We start from the raw sequence: 19,785 nt of genomic DNA on the forward strand, positions 1-19,785 counted from the left end.
CCCCCCAGCTTCTCATGTGCCCCCTCCAGCCTCTGATCTGCTCCCCCCCAGCCTCTGATCTGCTCCCCCCCAGCCTCTGATCTGCTCCCCCCCAGCCTCTGATCTGCTCCCCCCGCAGCCTCTGATCTGCTCCCCCCGCAGCCTCTGATCTGCTCCCCCCCCCCAGCCTCTGATCTGCTCCCCCCCCAGCCTCTGATCTGCTCCCCCCCCAGCCTCTGATCTGCTCCCCCCCCAGCCTCTGATCTGCTCCCCCCCCAGCCTCTGATCTGCTCCCCCCCCCAGCCTCTGATCTGCTCCCCCCCCAGCCTCTTATCTGCCCCCCTATGGTAACTCAAACCCACCCCCCCTCCCCAGTATTAATCATTGGTGGCAGTGGCCACAGGGTCCCCCTCCTCCCCCCATCATTGGTGGCAGTGGACAGTTCCGATCGGAGTCCCAGCAGTGTAATGCTGGGGCTCCGATCGGTTACCATAGCAGCCAGGACGCTATTGAAGTCCTGGCTGCGATGGTATGTTAGTGAGCAGCATTATACTCACGGGCGCCGTGGCCGCCGGGCGCTCCTTCTTCTCATAGGTCTGTGCGGCGCATTGCTAATGCTATAAGCATTAGCAATGCGCCGCAAAGACAGAAGAAGGAGCGACCGGCGGCCACGGCGCACGTGAGTATAATGCTGCTCACTAACATACCATCGCAGCCAGGACTTCAGTAGCGTCCTGGCTGCTATGGTAACCGATCGGAGCCCCAGCATTACACTGCTGGGACTCCGATCGGAACTGCCCACTGCCATCAATGAACTAGGGGGGGAGGAGGGTGACCCTGTGGGATATGGCCGGCCACAGTCCCTCCCCTCCTCCTCCTACTCTGTCCTCTCCTCATTAGTGTTCAGCGGCAGCCGCGCAGAGTGGGGAGGGAGGGACTCCCTCCTTCTCCCTCCACTGTGCCGGCCGGCGGGCTCAGGAGAAAATGGTGCGCGCAGAGAGCGCAATCATATCGCGGTCTGGCGATATAGCGAAAATCCATATCGTGGCCCAAATTTATATCGCATATTGCCTATATCGCCTATACCGCCCACCCCTAGGTGCAAGTGCTGTTTGATACAGCCATTAACACGTTTTTTTTTACAAGGACATATTTCTATGTCTTATTTGCCCTTGTGCGGTGCAGTTATATGTTCTAAAGCATTTTTTGGCTTGTATTAGTGGGGAAAAAAGGGCTTATTAAACGATGTGTGGTGAAGTGTGAAAATTACAGCCCTTTTGTGGAGTGTATAAGTGGAAAAAAGAAATATATATTTGCCGTTCAGCGGTGCAATTATATATTCTAAAGCCTTTTGTGTCATGTATAAGTGGAAAAAAAGAAGGGCCTATTTGCCGTTCAGCGGTGCAGTTATATGTTCTAAAGACTTTTGTGTCGTGTATAAGTGCAAAACAATAAGGGCCTATTTGCAGTTTAGCAGTGCAGTTATATGTTCTAAAGCCCTTTTGTAGAGTGTATAAGTGGAAAAAAGAAAAATATATTTGCCGTTCAGAGGTGCAGTCATATATTCTAAAGCCTTTTGTGGAGTGTACAAGTGGAAAAAAGAAAAATATATTTGCCATTCAGTGGTGCAATTATATATTCTAAAGCCTTTTGTGTCATGTATAAGTGGAAAAAAAGAAGGGCCTATTTGCCGTTTAGCGGTGCAGTTACATGTTCTAAAGCCCTTTTTGTCGTGTATTAGTGCAAAAGAAAAATATATTTACCGTTCAGCGGTGCCGTTATATGTTCTAAAGCCTTTTGTGTTGTGTATAAGTGGAAAAATATAAGGGCCTAATTGCCGTTCAGCAGTGCAGTTATATGTTCTAAAGCCTTTTGTGTTGTGTATAAGTGGAAAAATATAAGGGCCTAATTGCCGTTCAGCAGTGCAGTTATATGTTCTAAAGACTTTTGTGTCGTGTATAAGTACAAAAAAATAAGGGCCTATTTGCAGTTTAGCAGTGCAGTTATATGTTCTAAAGCCCTTTTGTAGAGTGTATAAGTGGAAAAAAGAAAAATATATTTGCCGTTCAGAGGTGCAGTTATATGTTCTAAAGCCTTTTGTGTCGTGTATAAGTGGAAAAAATAAGGGCCTATTTGCTGTTCAGCGGTGCAGTTATATGTTCTAAAGCCCTTTTTGTCGTGTATTATTAGCAAAAAGAAAAATATATTTGCTGTTCGGCGGTGCAGTTATATGTTCTAAAGCCCTTTTTAGCGTGTATTAGTGGCACAAAAAAAGTATTTGCCGTTGTGTGGTGAAGTGAGAAAATTACAGACTTTTTATTTACTTATTTGATCTAACAGTATATCAGACAGAGAAGTGCCAGGCCCTGCACAGGGGAGTGGCAGAGGCCTAAATATTTTTGGAGCAAGCACAGGTCGCAGCAGAGTAAGGGGGCATGGCAGCAGGAGTTGGCGTGAGAGGCCTGAGCTCCCGGTGTCATCTAGCGGTCGTGTTTTGACCAGCAACCCAGCGGATCTTGAATGGTAGCAGTTCCAGCTCCATCAGCAGCAACTTGAGTCTAGAGTCTAATGAGCAGCTTTCTTCACCCGCCAAGTGAAGAAACTACTCACCAGCAGCAGCAGCTAGACCTGGAGCAGGACCTGAACCAGCAGGTGGTGGCATACTTGGACAGTACTCTGCCCCCCCACATTAAAGATCCGCTGGACTACTGGGCAGCCAAACTGAAAATGTGCCCGCAACTAGCAGAGTTTGCCCTGGAAAATCTGTCCTACCCGGCCAGTAGTGTGGCATCAGAGCGGGTGTTTAGTGCGGCAGGGGCCATAGTTACCCCAAGAACTCGCCTGTCCAACCAAAATGTGGAGAGACTGACATTTGTCAAGATGAATCAGGCGTGGATCAGCCAGGATTTCCACCCACCAATGCCTGATGCATCAGACTAGATCATCCATGGTGCCACACCAACACTGACAAAAGAGACCGGTGTTTCTTCTGGCTACCTGCCTCAGATACTATTCTGATGCTGCCACCGGCTAATGCCACACATCTGATGCCAAGTGCTTCTTCTTTCACCCACCATCTTCAGCTGGTACTCGTATTGCCACCCACCTCCCCACTCTGTCACCAGATAACTCTGTGGTTTCATGATGCTGCTGCCACCTCCTCACTATGTCACCTTGCCACTGTGTGGTCTCCTGATGCTGCTGCCACCTCCACACTATGTCACCTTACCACTCTGTGGTCTTCTGATGCTGACAAAAGAGACCGGTTTCTTCTGGCTACCTGCCTCAGCTACTATTCTGAAGCTGCCACCCGCCTGATGCCACACATCTGATGCCAAGTGCTTCTTCTTTCACCCACCATCTTCATCTGGTACTCGTATTGCCACCCACCTCCCTACTATGTCACCTTGCCACTCTGTGGTCTCCTGATTCTGTTGTCACCTCCACACTATGTCACCTTGCCAGTCTGTGGTCTCCTGATGCTGCTGCTGCCACCTCCACACTGTCATTGGTCTACTCTGTAGTCTCCTCATGCTGTTGCCACCCTCCCCACCTTATGACTGGGCCACTATTTTGCCTTTCGGCCTGGCTGACATCATTTATTTGACCATTCTTCTGATCTGTCAGAAGGAAGGAAAAATGAGACGCACAACGGATCCTGTCTGTGTAGCAGCTGTAAAACCTGTATGGTCCCATCAGAATTGGCTTGTGATTTGGTAGCCAAAAGTAGCAGTCGGTTCAAAACATAGAAGACAAGCAAATATTCCATTCACGTGTCATCTCTGTTTTGGATCCACTCCTGTTTTTTTTGGGCATTAGCAATACTGATGGATTACTGACCAAATGCTTACCGAGTGAAGGAGGATGCTCAACAGACAGGATCCGTTTTTTGGGGGGTTATTGTTCTGACAGATCAGAGGGAGGGCAAAATAATCAGTGACGTCAACACAAACTTACTGCTGACACCTTCTCCACTCTGTCGGGGGGGGGGGGCTCTACTTGTATAAGCGTTTAATAGAACAGGTTCTGTAGACATCTATGTTGAATAAGCTGACGACGGTGTAAAAGGAGTGCGCTTCTTTTCGCGCTAACATTGACCTTTAAGAATGAGTTCATACTTGAGTTATTTGGTCAGTTTTGGCCCTGTGACTGCCCTAATAAATGATGTGTGAAGTGATTCTAAGAGCGACGCCTGTCATCTGCATGTCATACGGACTCACAGTATTATTTCACTACTGAAGCAGACTCCCTATGAGCGTTACTGCAAGGCACAGTGTTCTACAACCCTGTAAAGGCTCTCTGCAGCCAGGAAATAGCCATTTTTAACGCAATTCACCTCGAATAAATTCTGATCGAACCAAATTCTTTTGAAAAATTTAGCGAACCGGCCAAATCGAATTTTCGAAAAATTCGCTCATCTCTAATTTCTAGTTATCACAGAGATTTTGCAATTTTTGAGCTACCTGGATGATTTCAGAGTTAAACTTGGACTCCAGATGTGCTGCTCTTTCGGCTTCAATGCTCTCCTCCAGCCTCTTCACTCTCTGACCTGCAGCCTGTAGGAGAACAAGGTAGAACATAAGAACAGATATTGCTCCTTTAATCAATGATTATAGATGACACGAAAATGCCTGTAAATAACAGGCTTGGTGGTAGTTTGCCCTGACACTTTCGCCGCGCAAGATGGTTGCCGGTGGCAACCTGTTGTTTGTTATGCATGCGTGTGCACTTCCCCTTTAAGGCTGTTTCCCTTCCCTTTTTATCTGGTGTGTATGGGGTTAATGTGTGTGCAAGGTGGAGCTGGGTGTGGCCTCTTGACTCATTGTTCTGAGTTGTGAGCCTGAGGTCTAATTGTCTTTAGTGTCTTGAGGAGCTGATGCTTTTCCATCTGCCCAGTCCTTGAGGGCCACCTTATGGGACATCAATGTCACCCCTTTGTGTCTGTTGCTGTTACCCTACCTCACTTGTTGTATGTTTGGGGTCTGTGGTTATGTCTGGTTTGGTGTTTCATGTCTGGCCTGTTTGGTGTTTCAGCATGGATGCCAGACATATCCTTTGTATGTCCTTACCTCTAGAAGGGGGTCCCTGGAGTTCCCTGGAGAGGGAACTACAAGCTCATCGGCCTGGTGCCGCCATGGTTCATGCCTCATGGTGGTCCAGGTTGTTTTTACTGGATTCTGTGTTTGGTGTTTGTGCTGGGTCCTGCCTAGTGTGTGTGTTTGGGCCAATGCGTATTTCCAGGATCCAGTGGTAGCAGTGTTGACGGCTCGAGTTCCTGTTGCAGCTGTGTCAGGTAGGTGTCCATGTTGGTCCTGTTGGCAGTGGTGTGTTCTGTCTCTGGACAGTTACCTGTTGTGTTACCTGTTGTTGTGTCGTCCACTGCTGGCTGATTTCTTCCCCTTTGTTGCTAGGCCTGTTGGAGACTCAGTTTCCTCCGTGTCATGGAGGAATCGGTTGTCTCCACCTTCTGAAGCGATATTGCAGGGACCGTTAGGATCAGGAGGGCCCAGGTTCCAGAGTATGAGACCCCCTACCATCGAGAGCGGCTCATACAGTCCAGAGATCAGGGATAAGATTTAGGGATGCTTAGTTTGTAACCAGCTCCCTTTTCCTTGTTTCCAGGCTTAGCTGCTACCCTATAATCCAAACATTGTACGGTGGGGGGTTTCCCCTACTCCCCATCGTGACACATTTACATTTGTACTGAACAAAAGAGGTTCTTCAGCAGGAAAAGTGTGCATGATATATTATTGGTCCCAGAGATTACTGAACATCATAGCATACACCTAAATACATTGCTTTTTGTATCATGGCCAGTTTAGTTATATAAGCTTCTGAAATTGCTGACTTGGCAATAAAGGTACATGGATAACCAATAAAGGTACATGGATAATGGGGAAGAGATGTTCTCTGCAGCCATTCATCCGTTCTGGCTACAAGCAGAGGGTCCTAAATGAGGGATCAGCAAAGATGCTTTATAAGCCTTGGTCATATTTGTCAATGTTAGCTTATATAAGTCTATTTCAAATGAATCTGCCAATGGGAAAAGATGCAGTATAATTTATTCAGTTAAATCTCTGCTAATTCTGAGTTTAGGAGTACGATGGGTGGTCGTACTTAGTGATTAACAGCCTTCCCTGACCGAAAGAGCAGGGATTAAAACTAACAAATTACAAGCTATTTGTCTCTTCTCATAAAACTATATATCAATCTGTTCAGCATCACCTTCTCCAGGTCATGGTGACAGGTTCACATTAAAGTAAGTCTTTCAACACTTTTGGCCATGCTAATCTGCTGATAGTACTAGGTAGGAGCTGAGGAGCGCAGGACAAACATACCTTTTGTGGAGATTTTCTCATCAGGAGTAGCGTGAATATTAAGTTTTATGCTGCAAGGTTTGCTCCTGCAAGTGCCCAGGGCAGGGCCTTGCTGTTAAAGGGGTTGTCCCATGAATAATATTTAAAATTTTTCAAGCCAGCCCCTGGATCTGAATACTTTTGTAAATGCATGCAATTAAAAATGTATCTAGTGCCTGAGTTGTTCAATAAAATATAGCTGAATTGTGCCATTTGAGGTTTGTTCTTTTCCTTATCTCGCTGTTCACTATGATGAGGTGGACGCTCATGCTCATTTTCACCCCTCAACTGCCACCAGCCAGATCTACTGTAAGAAGCTGTGACAGTTATGGGCCATCCCCTTGAGCTTTCAGCTTGATATAAATCTAGCAGAGCATTGAATGTGGAGATCTCTGGATCCATGTGAGGTACAGGACTGGTTCTAGCTTTGTTAGAAAGCGGTTGTCATGTACTATATGATGTCTGATTCTCATTTTTTACATTAATCAAGGGACAACTTCTTAACTACTTTACAGCTCATATTTCACGGGAAGAATAGCGCAGTTTGCAGCATTATTCCTCCCCTTAAAAAGATGGAACGGACTTTATTATAAGTCAATAAGGTCTGTTGGGTTGCATGGGTGAACATCATGCATAACAGGTGCGGTACCCATTTATTTCAATAGGGCCGCAAAAGATGTGGACAGCACACACTGTCCGTATCCGTACTTCCATTCCACGGCCCCGCAAAAAAGATAGAGCATGTCCTATTCTTGTCTGCGGCATTGAGCAGACAGCATTCCCCACTCGTCACAGTCTATAGTAAGGACATCGGCCTCACTATACTTGCTGTGCATGGGCAGCGCTGCTAGCATCTTCACAGTGGAGCGTCGTGGTCTCGCAGTGAAGATGCCAGCGGTGAAGTGCATGCGCAGCAAGTATAGTGTAGCTGATGTCCTTACTATATACTACGATGAGCAGGCCAAGTCACAGAGCGAGGAGACGATGTCACCAGCAGAAGGAGGAGAGCGTCAGTGATGTCACAGGCAGCTAGGAGCACATGAGGGAAGTAGTGGGCTCTGTGAATGGGCAGGCTTGGGCTCTTAGAACATTTGGAAACGCCCTGCTGGGCACTTTGCATATAGAATAAACATCTGGACATAGAAAATGGAGTGGTCTGACCTCACAACAGCATGGTAGCATTACTTGCATAGGGCAAATGTTGGTAACGGAATCTCTTTAACACCTTTTAATGGCTAAATGAAAACATGGCGAGCAATAGCAAACTTTAGAGACTATTTAGGTGTCTTCATCAGGCTTAGGTTAGGAACACTTACCTCAAGTTCCTGCTTCAGTCGGTCTTCTCTTTCCAGCCCAAATGCAATCTCACTCTTTTGTCTCCTCACGGTATCCAATAGGCTATTCTTCTCTCTATCCAATTCATTTAATCTTTGGTGCAGCTCCTGGGTGACCACGGTTTCTTTCTAAAAAACAAAAGATTACAAGATTTATATATTATCACCTTAAGGACTTTCTTACTTACCTGGCTCTCGATGCCTGCCTCCCTCCAGACCCTTGCACGGCCGCCGCATCTCCCTGTCGTGCAGATCACAACATCAGGCTGAAACGGTGACGTGCTCCCCTAGCAGGTGACGTCACACATGATACAAGGGGGCTATTGGCTGCAGTCCCAAACGCCGGACGTTGTGATCTGCACGGCAGCCAAGCAGGGATCTGGACGTATGCAGGCGTCGGGGACCAGGTAAGTATGTTCTGTATGAGGGACCCAGGCATTACGGGGGATGTTTACAGGATCGGATAACCCCTTTAAGAAACTGTAAGGGTACAGCCAACACAGGGCTGATTTTCCCGCAATTCTGCAGTGGAATTTGCGGTACAGTAAAACAATGCGCGTTTTCCACACGTAAATCCACGGCGGTACATCCTCTGCGTATACACTCTGTGTGGATGTATCCTATTATCAGCATCTAGACACAGGAATAGTTCCATCTTTAAATCTTTAAACCTAACACCTTTGTCCCGAAATACTACTCCAGGGTCCATCCACACGTCGGCAAAATGGGTTCGCATCCATGCTGCAATTTTGCGGAACAGGTGCAGACCCATTCATTTTCAATGGGGCCGGAATGTGCTGTCCGCATCCGCAAAAAAAATAGAACATGTCCTATGAGAGTGCCGGCGAAGTGCGGTTCGCAAAATGCAGAATGCACATTGCCGGTGTCCGTTTTTGCGGATCCGCAAAACACATACGGACGTGTGAATAGACCCTAACCCTCCTACTGGAGTGAGTTTGCGACTTCTTTACTGACTTTTTAGAAAATAGTCGCTGTGATAAATCTAAAGTGAAAATAAATAACATAGCCAACCACACCCCAACCACTTTTCAAAATTGGAGTGAGCAGGGTAAAAAGGCAAACAGTCGCTACGTTTGTGCACAGGTGACCCCAAAAAGTCACTAAATCCTTTTTGGCGGCTTTTTCTGGCCAGCATTGTGGGGTACAGGGCGTGATAAGTTCCTTCCTATGTGTTTATGGGTTGGATCTCAATTTATCCTATACAAAGTTCCAAATCTCATGCTTCATTTCATAATGCTATGGAGTTAAAGGAGTACTCCAGGATTTTTATATTGATGGCCTATCCTCAGGACTGGTCATCAATATCCGATCGGTGGGGGCTCAGACTCCCAGGACCTTTGTCGATCAGCTGTAAGACGATGCCTCAGTGTTCAGAAGACCGTAGCCTCTTCCTAGGCCAGTGAAGTCCCGTTCACAGTTATGTGGCCTAGGTGCAGCTCAGTCCCGTCCAAGTGTATGGGCCTGAGCTGCAATACCCATCCGGGAGTTGGACCCTCCTGACAATCAATCTCAAAATCCCAGACCAACCCTTTAAATGATTCAATTCTAGCTGCCTGCCTGCATCCAACACTGTATTCTTGTCTCCCCCTGCTGGTGGATACAGGCAGCAAGAATTTTATCATTTAATTCTATAGAATGATAAAGGTAGGCTGGAGGTTTAGAGTGCAGCTTCACAGTAAAGTGCCCACAACTATAAAAATACATTATGACACCATGGACCTAAGAGCTCAATGATGCTTAAAGTTGGGGTTTCACTTTATCCGGCTTTATATTACTTGCAAGCTCTGAATTATGCTTCTTCACACTATTGTGTAGCAGGTTGACATCATGACAGTGTATGTATGCTATATGACAGGTACCTGCGTATGTGTTTCCAGACTGGCTTTCTCAGACATAAGCACCCTCTGCTCTTTTTTGTAGTTTTCAATCACAAGGTCTCGATCCTTCAAATCACTTTCAAGTCTTTTCTGCGCCTCTTGCCAGCCGAACTGTGTGCTCTGGAAATTTTCTTCTATGGTGTGCATCTTTTTTTGAAGTTCTTCTATTTGAGCTGTTTGGGAAACACAAATTCCTTGTGTAGATTAATATTAAGATAGAGTCTATAGCTGCTGACTGTATAGATGCATGTGCACATTAGGACAAGGGTGAGCGAACTGCTGTAGAGTTCTGGAGGCCATTAGACCACTAGTGAAGCCAATAACCCAGAAAGTTAGGAGCCAGCAACAAGTTTCAAGGTGCATTGGCTAGATGTCTTCTGGAGTTCATTGGGAGGAATGCAGTGGAGGAACATGCAAGTAGACAAAGTAGAGTTCTGGAGGCCATTAGACCACTAGTGAAGCTAATAACCCAGAAAGTTAGGAGCCAGCAACAAGTTTCAAGGTGCATTGACTAGCTGTCATGAATACACTGGAGGTAATTAGGGGGAATGCAGTGGAAGAACATGCAAGTAGAAAAATACAGGAAAGTTCCATTAACCACTTCACATCTGGGCCATTTGCCCCCTTCCTGACCAGGACTAATTTTGCAAATCTGACATATCTCACCTTATTTGGCAATAACTTTGGAATGCCTTTACTTATCCAAGTCATTCAGAGATTGTTTTCTCCTGACACATTGTACTTCATGCTAGTCATACATTTGAGTCAATATATTTCACCTTTATTTATGAAAAAATCCCAAATTTACTAAACATTTTGAAAAATTTGCAATTTTCTAAATTTGTATTTCTCTGCTTTTAAAACAGAAAGTGATACCTCATAAAATATTTATTACTTAACATTCCCCATATGTCTACATTTATGTTGGCATCATTTCGGAAATGTCATTTTATTTTTTGGGGACGTTAGAAGGCTTAGAAGTTTAGAAGCAATTCTTAATTTTTTAGAAAATTGCCAAAACCCACTTTTTAAGGACCAGTTAAGGTCTGAAGTCACTTTGTGGGGCCTACATAGTGGATACCCCCATAAATGAAACCATTGTAGAAACTACACCCCTTAAGTTACTTAAAACAGATTTTACAAACTTTGTTAACCCTTTAGGCGTTCCACAAGAATTAAAGGAAAATGGAGATCAAATTTTTTAATTTCACTTTTTTGGCAGATTTTCCATTTTAATCCAATTTTTTTTCTTTAACACGGTTAAACATGGTTAAAAGCCAAACAAAACTCAATATTTATTACCCAGACTGCGGTTTACAGAAACACCCCACATGTGGTCATAAACTGCTGTATGGGCAAACGGTAGGGCGCAGAAGAAAAGGAGCGCCACATAATTTTTAGATGCCATGTCCCATTTGAAGCCCCCCTGATGCACCCTTACAGTAGAAACTCCCAAAAAGTGACCCCATTTTGGAATCTAGGGGATAAGGTGCCAGTTTATTGGTACTATTTTGGGGTACATATGATTTTTTGATCATTCATTATAACACTTTATGGGGCAAGGTGACAAAAAAATTGGTTGTTTTAGCACATTTATTTATTTATTTTTACAGCGTTCACCTGAGGGGTTCAGTCAAGAGACATTTTTATAGAGCACATCGTTACGGACGTGGCGATACCAAATATGTATACTTTTTCTTATTTATTTAAGTTTTACACAATAATAGCATTTTTGAAACAAAAAAAATTATGTTTTATTGTGTCCATGTTCTGAGAGCTATAGTTTTTTATTTTTTGAGTGATTTTCTTATGTAGGGGCTCATTTTTTGCGGGATGAGGTGACTGTTTTATTGGTACCATTTTGTGGCGCCTTTTTGATCACTTGGTGTTGCACTTTTTGTGATGTAAGGTGACAAAAATGGCTTTTTTTGACAGTTTAAAAAAATATATTTATGGCGTTTATCGGACTGGGTCGATCATGTGATATATTTATAGAGACAACCGTCACGGACGCGGCAATACTAAATATGTCTATTTTATTTTTAACATTTTTTTTTTTTTATTCCTTACATGGGGAATTATTTTTTTACATGTGAAACGTTTTTTTTTTTTTTAACACTTTATTTTTTATTTTATTTTTTTACACTTTGCGTCCCCCATAAGGTCATACAAGACCTCTGGGGGACATTTACTTTTTTTTTTTTTTTTCACACTGTTGATTTCTCCTGTAACTGGGGCTGACATAGTAGCCCCAGTTACAGAAGAAATACACCCCCCAGAAAGGCTGTACAGCGCAATACAGCACTGTACAGCCTCAGTGCAGGGCTGTGTATGCAGCAATCCAGAAGGCAGGGACACCTGGGCACTCTCCTTGCCTTCTCTAAGGGTTGCCCTGCTGTCACTGACAGCGGGCAACCCGATCAGAAGCTGCACGATTAGCGTGCAGCTGCGATCTCTGAAAGGACTTTTTAATAAGTCCATTAGGACTGGGTCGATCATGTGATATATTTATAGAGCCGACCGTCACGGACGCGGCAATACCAAATATGTCTATTTTATTTAATTCGCATACCCAGCCCCTCCACATAATCATTTGAATGTGCGACAAGGAACACTACAGTATATCTCCCCTTCAGTGGACTAGCAGTTCACTTCCTATTATTAACCCCTTAATGCAAAATGCTGTACAGGTATGGTATTTGCGTGCAGTGGAAGTATGAAGTGGGCACGTGAGCTGACCCTGCTCCATATATTGCAGGTGCCGATTGTGGAATACAGATAACAACTGGCCGCAATGACCGGAATGGACTATAACTCCGCTCCTGGTCATTTAACCCATCAGGTGCTGTGATTAAGGCTCCATTCACACATCCGCAATTTCGTTCCGCATTTTGCGGCACGGAATTGCGGACACATACATTCCTATGGGGCAGCACGATTTGCTGCCTGGACAAGGAATTGCGGACCCGCACTTCCGGGTCCGCACTTCCATTCCGCAAAAAAAATAGAACATGTCCTATTCTTGTCCGCAATTGCAGACAAGAACAGGAATTTTCTATTAGTGCCGGCGATGTGCGGTCCGCAAAATGCGGAATGCACATTGCCGCTTTCTGTGTTTTGCGGATCCGCGGCTCCGTGGATCCGCAAAACACGTTGCGGACGTGTGAATGGAGCCTAATAGCGACTGTGGCACCTGAGAGGTTAGACAAAGGGATGGGCTTCCTCTGCCTTCTGACTGGAGCCCCCACAGTGAAACTGCAGGGATCCGATGGGCTGTTATGACAGCCAAGGGCCTTGTGATGGCTCTTAGACCTGTTAAGCTGTTAGGGTGCATTTTCACAACCGTATGTATTTTGCGGTCCACAAAACACGGATCTGCGAAAAATATTGATGACGTCAGTGTTGCATCAGATTTTTTTATTTTTTTTTTGCAGACACATTGTAACAATGCCTATTCAGACAAGAATAAGACATGTTCTATCATTTTTGAGGGGTCACAGAAAGGACATACGTATGCAAAAAGCACACGGTTATTTTTGCGTACTCATAGAAATGACTGTGTCCGTGTGCGATACACAAAGAATGTGGATCATATGCGGACCAAAAATACAGTCGTATGTGGCGTTAAAGGGGTTGTCTCACTTCAGCAAATGGAATTTCTCAAATAGAGAAAGTTAATACAAGCCACTTACTAATGTATTGTCATTGTCCATATTGCTTCCTTTGCTGGCTGGATTCATTTTTCCATCACTTTATACACTGCAAGTTTCCAGGGGTTATGACCACCCTGCAATCCAGCAGTGGTGGTTGTGCTTGCACACTATTGGATAAAGTGCCTATAGTGTGGAAGCACGGCCACCACTGATGGATAGCAGGGTGGTCATAACCCCTGGAAACAAGCAGTGTATAATGTGATGGAAAAATGAATCCAGCCAGCAAAGGAGGCAATATGGATAATAACAATACATTAGTAAGTGGCTTGTATTAACTTTCTCTACATGAGAAATTCCATTTGCCGAAGTGAGACAACCCCTTTAGAGTCCATTCAGACGTCTGTAGTGGACGTCGGACACCGCACATTGCCGGCACTTATATAGAAATGTCTATTCTTGTCCGTGGTTGCGGACAAGAATAGAACATGTTCTATTTTTTTGCGGGGCCGCAGTTGGGGAGTGCGGATGCGGACAGCACACTGTGTGCTGTCCACATCCGCACTTCCGGTCCGCAGCCCCATTGAAAATGAATGGGTCCGCACCGTTCTGCGGAACAGATGCGGACGTCTGAATGGACCCTTAAGCCGTGCCTGCGGCAGGACTTGACAGACAGCAAAAATCCCATAGACTACAACAGAATACTATGGTACAAGTGATCAGAGGATCAATATTCAAGTATTTTACAGGGACTAAAAATTAAGGAATTTTATTAAAAAAAAAAAAAAAAAAAAAAAAAAAGTTTAAAAAATATAAGAAATTCAAGTCACTCCCTCTTTCTCCCTTTTAATATATTATATGTACCCGAAAATTGTACCAATAAAAACTACAGCTTGCACCGCAAATAAAAAGCTCTCACACAGCTCTGTAGACAGAAATATAAGGTTTTTTTTTCAGATTTTTGTTTTTTTAAGTAGTAAAACCTAAAAACAATATGAATTTGGTATCACTGTAATCGTACTGACCCACAGAATAATGCTTGTCACTTTTCGCGCACAGTGAATGCCATAAAAATAACTAGTTGGGCAGAACTGTGTTTTTTTTTCTTCCTGTTTTCCACTGCAAAATATAGTAAATTGCTTGGTGCCATTACAAAATACAACTTGTCCCTCAAAAAAATGAGCCCTCATATGGCTATATGAATGGAAAATGTATAAAGCTCCGGTTCTTGGAAGGCAGGGGGAAAATATTAAACTGGCCCGGTCCTTCAGGGGGTAAAATATAGACCAGATTATCAGGATTGTAGTATCCACAGACTTTTATAATGTAATGGAGCAACTTTACCTTTAAAAAGTTCTTGTTTTACATAGGAATTTTCTTTCTCCTCTTGCAGAGCTATTCTTTCCATGCCACATTGCTTTCTTGCCACCGCCAACTCATATTCTAAACTCTGACGAACAGCTTCCCCTTTCTCAACTTCAGAACGGAGCTTGGCCACCTGGCTCTGACAGGATGACAACTGGGAAATAAATGGGATAGAAATTATTTGTGGGATTAATCACAAAGCTCATTTATTTAACAGAAACCGTATGATATTAAAGGAGTTTTCCAGTTTCATGAAATCAATTTCAGGATAGGTCATCAATTTCAGATTGGTGGAGGTCTGATTCTGTGTTCAATGTAGTGGTGGCGCAGCGTAATTACAACAGTTTGTTCCCGTTAAAGTGAACGGGAGAGGAAGGTGTAATGACATCGCACCCCCGCTACAGTGTACACGTGTGCAGGGAAGCACTGAAGAGAACACAGCTCTCACTGCAACGGCTGATCAGTGGAGGTGCTGAGAGTCAGACGTCCACCAACCTGAAATTGATGACTTAGGGCTCGTTCACACAACAGTATGTCTTTTTCAGTGTTTTGCGGTCCGTTTTTAACAGATCCGTTTTTCCGTATGGCATATACAGTAATTACATTGACTTGAATAGAGCCACGGAACGTGATTTGCGGGCAATAATAGGACATGTTCTATCTTTGAACAGAACATAAAAACGGAATTATGGAAACGGAATGCATACAGAGTACATTCCATTTTTTTTGCGGAACCATTGAAACGAATGGTTCAGTATATGGAACGCAAAAAACATTTGTGTGAACGAGCCCTTATCCTGAGGATTTCATGAAAGCAGGATACCCCTATGCCTATTTATTTGCCATATCACAGAGCAAACCCACTCACATGAGACTGCATTAAAGAACCTAGAACATCATTTGCTAAAGTCTAAGCTGCAAGCTACGTAGTAGCAGGATGCTACCTAGTCCATTCAGGGATATCAGGTCAGGTTAATCTGTACACCGTAAACTCTAGGAATCCATACATTTATTGCCAATATCAAGTTCACATGGACCAGTGGATGTTACCAGCATCTCTGCAAACCCAGAAAAAAAAAAACCTTAGGCCATGTTAACACAGTAATTATTAACTTTAGCGTCACGTGGAAAAAATCCAACCAGCGGATTAAAATAAAATTTACAAAGTTCATGCATTAATTGCCTTTTTTCCATTAAAGTGGTTGACTCCTGAAGACAACCTCTGCCCACATGTCCTAGTAGGTCATATGGGCATCATAACGCGGCTCCCATTCCCCTGTAGGAGCCAGAACAGTGAGCCAAACAATGAAATTGGTTCCCGTTTGGCAGACATGAGCCGTCCTTGTATTACATGGAAGTACTGTACCGTAGTACTGTAATACTACATGCGGTGCCTTTCCCAGCCAAAACCAGCTGCGATGAGACAATCACTTTAAAACTGTAAGATAAGAAAAGAGAAGCAGATTGTCTCACCTCTTCATTATACTTTGCTACCAGCTGTACAGTCTCATTTTTAGCCTTGGTAAGTTTGTATCGGAGTTCTGCTATTTCATCCACTTCTTCGTTTTCAAGCTTAAATGGCACAGACCTGGAAAAAGGCCACAAAGTTCATCAGACTAAAAAAGGCACTTATGTACATCGGTCTATATAAAATTTGAAATTTGTATGTTACCAACTAGATTTTTTTTCATTCATTTGTAGAATATATTTACCATAAATGGTCACTTGTTAGGAAGTGGTAAAAGAAACACTCCATTTGTTAATTATTTTTTTTTTTACATATATTATTTTTTTACACCCTAACTCAGTAGCATCCATACATTTTGAACCTTTTCATTATGGGAACCTGGTCATGTGATCTCAAGTCTGGCCAGCAGCTCTAATGTGTAAACAGGAACATGGAACATAGTCTCTCCGTGTGGCTGACTTCCTGTGAACTACAGGATGACATCATCACGAAATCCCTCCTGGCAGCTGTCAGGCCCCTCCCCACTCTCCATGTTTCTCTGTACCTCTCTGTATTCTGTTGCAGATATAATGATTCTCCTATCTAAAGGTCCAGGAGTGCAAATATATAGTAGGTGCATGTATACAGTGATTACTTGAAGTTATATAAACCTCCTGACTCCTGCTACCTGTCTGTACTATCTGTGTGTGCTGACTCTCCAGAGCAGTTCTATCGGATGTAGCTTCACATTGGTCTCACTGCATGTAAGAGTTGAACGGGGGAAGAGAGATGACAGGGTAGAGAGGGGAGTTGAAGCTGCATCACGTAAGAAAAATGGAGACTCTGCAGTGTGAGAGAACAGTAGCTGTGCCAGTTCCTTAGGGGAAATGGCCTGAATACAGCTGATAAGATCTTCAGCTGAATCTCTCTAGGAATGGAGTTCCTGAGGAGACATGAAGTACAGAGTGGATGGACAGGACAGACTGTGGTAATGTAGCAGACTGCAAACAAGTGCTACTGCTCATTATCTACACCCCAACCCTGACAAGTAGATCAGAGAGGAGGATGAGGCAGCTCTTTAGCTCAGTGTTGTGAAGTAACTTGTCCTGCTGTGATATTAGGACAGGTTTTGTGTGTACTAATAGGACTGCAGCAATTTTATTCTCCCGGATGATTGCTCCCTAGTCAAAATAAGCCATTATAGCTAATGAAAGGTATTTGGGAATTTACTTATAATAAAGTAATGTTTAAGGAATTTCAGTCATTTTTTTTTAATTCCCGGAGAACCCCTTTAACTCTGAAAGTGTGAACTATGCTTCAAACTGTATCTCTAGGAACATAACATTCACTGCCTTTGATATATTTTTGTATCCTTAGCTTTTTTTCATGGAAGGAATTATCACTCTTAACTTTCTGGACCACTTTCTTGATTTAGCCATATTTCTAACAGTCAACAAACCCCTAGGTTGAATAATTTTGAATGCAGTTCTAACATGCCACTTCTAAAGTGTAAATCAGCTGCCGAAACAGACTCTACAATGTCCACGTGGTTGAGTTTTTTAATTTGAAGTCACTTGGAAGCAGTTGATGGCATTTTGAATGTGTATTACACAGTGGAAAAAGGGGGGCTGAATCAGTTGCAGATTTTGAGTAGGACATGGCTTAGAAAGCAGATGGCAATGATGGTTCTAAATTTTAAGCATATCCTAAATTTTCGGAGCCAGTTGGAGTTTCTTTAGTGTCAGACAACTGCACAAAATGTCCCTCTTTGAGCATATAGGTGGTCTAGTCTGCTTACTCTACAAAAGCTTGTCAACTCTCATGAGCAACTGATAATGGGTCAGCAACAGTTTTACTAACCTGTCACTCAAAGAAATAAGGTGCCCAAGGGGATGTCAAGGGATGCACCCACCGCCGTTCGTGCCCAGCGCCAGCTTTCCAGACTTCTGCACCGCCTCCTAATCCTCTGTGCCGCCTCTCACTCTCCCTCCATCCCCCCTCCTCCTGCTGTAAGATATCGCGCGTGGAAAGGCGGCGCTGGGCACGAACGGCGGTGGGTGCGGCCGGCACCTTGCATCCCTTGACATCCCCTTGTGTGACAGGTTAGTAAAACCTGTTTTTTTAGCAAAATAAGGCTACGGATCACATTTAGAAGCCCACATTAGGAATCCTGATGAGGCCCTGAACATCAGCATATGTTTAGCTGACAGGGGTGAAACCTGGTGACAGAATCCCTTTAAGTATTAACATACTATTATTATTATTATTATTATTATTTTTCTAGTAATACTTTTATGCAATGAAGATTAAAAAAAAAAATCTGAAAAAATAAGACTCTTTGGAGGTCACATGCTTGAGAATCAGGCCCAGAAAACAGCAGGTTAATAATAGACTCCGTTTACTGGGACCAGTGTGCTCTACAATTAATCTTACCTCCTAACTTCATTAGCAGTAGGGTGGATTTGAGAAACGAACGTCATCGTGTCCATGTTTGTAGCTGTCATACTCTGAACAAGGCGATGTCTGTTATTTTAAATTGGTCCTTTCCTTCCAGACGCTGAGCACAAAGTTGACATCTTATATAGATTTATGACTGTGGGAGAAAGGAAAAAAAGAAAGATATAATTGCTAGAAAAATAATGTTCAACCTCTTTTGAAGAAGAGCATGGTGTCCATGATGTGCTCAGTGTCAACAACTAATTTAATATTTCATCTCTGAAAACATAAAGCAACAGTTTTCTGCAGTGATTCGGTCCCAGGAAACACACACTCATTAAATTAGGACATCTATTAATGAACGTAAGCAAATGGGTGCTATCTCCCTCACTGGCTTAACCATCTACTAAGGTTCAAATTTAAAGGGGGTTTACACAGGGACAATCTCTTACTGATGACCTGACCGCTTTCCCTATTGTCACTCATGCACTCAGGTTCCAGTGCTGCTGCCGTCACCACGGCCATCAGAAGCATGCGGTAGCATCACCTCCCTCTTGTCTTCTTGCTCCAGTCGCCAGAGGCTCTAGGCGTGCAGCTGTCTTCTTCTCAATGCTGCGGTGGTAACACAGCAACCAGCGCCAGAAGATTAAATCACCGGCAGTCTATCTAAACTTTGTTCCGGCCTCTGCCTTATAATAAAGTATTATCCGAGCAGGCTCTAGACCAGGGATAGGCAAACTCTGCTCTCCAGCTGTTTTAAAACTACAAATCCCATCATGCCCTGCTGTAGGCTGATAGCTGTAGGCAGACTGGGAATGATGGGATTTGTAGTTTTACAACAGCTGGAGGGCCGAGTTGCCCATCCCTGGTCTAGACTATGTTAAGGGAAATTAGAGACTATCCACTCCCGTTGCTGACCTTGGAATTCCCACTTATGCTCCCTTAGTACTGGCACTGCCTCGAATTTCTGTGTGGTATTTTTAGTTCAACAATACAGACATTGGCCTATTCTAAGCTGCTCGCATTCAAAATCTTTGCCTGTTCCTGACTACTCTTTTGATAGAACTATGCTATTGACTACTCATAATGTCCTGACCCGTGGATTCACTGCAGCAAAGTCCAGATCCCTGTATAGGGTTTAAAGAGTGAAAACCAGGGGATCCCTTGGATTTTTGCAGCCCATCAGATTGTGGCTCAGAAGGTTCACTGCTGCATTGGTGTAACACCCATAGATAATTCTGGAGCATCTTTTCTTAGAACTCTGCATTGTGCTGTTCCTTTGTTATTCCTTCTAGAAATACGTGAATAAAATTACAAGTG

The 19,785-nt window shown here is 43.8% G+C and overlaps 1 protein-coding gene across 1 annotated transcript in view; it reads right to left on the reverse strand.

Moving 5' to 3' along the window:
• CCDC171 (coiled-coil domain containing 171) overlaps positions 1-18,598 on the reverse strand; it is an 84,097-nt gene extending 65,499 nt beyond the window's left edge. Inside the window, exons 1-6 of the mRNA XM_040417248.1 lie at positions 18,463-18,598; positions 16,056-16,170; positions 14,562-14,736; positions 9,550-9,740; positions 7,652-7,798; positions 4,443-4,535 (exon numbers count right to left, since the gene is read on the reverse strand). Coding sequence (XP_040273182.1) covers positions 4,443-4,535; positions 7,652-7,798; positions 9,550-9,740; positions 14,562-14,736; positions 16,056-16,170; positions 18,463-18,533 — 792 coding nt within the window. The 5' untranslated portion in view covers positions 18,534-18,598. The remainder of the gene's footprint in view (positions 1-4,442; positions 4,536-7,651; positions 7,799-9,549; positions 9,741-14,561; positions 14,737-16,055; positions 16,171-18,462) is intronic.
• Positions 18,599-19,785: the final 1,187 nt, after the last annotated feature.

This window comes from Bufo bufo, chromosome 2 (assembly GCF_905171765.1).
Source record: "Bufo bufo chromosome 2, aBufBuf1.1, whole genome shotgun sequence".
NCBI lineage: Eukaryota > Metazoa > Chordata > Amphibia > Anura > Bufonidae > Bufo > Bufo bufo.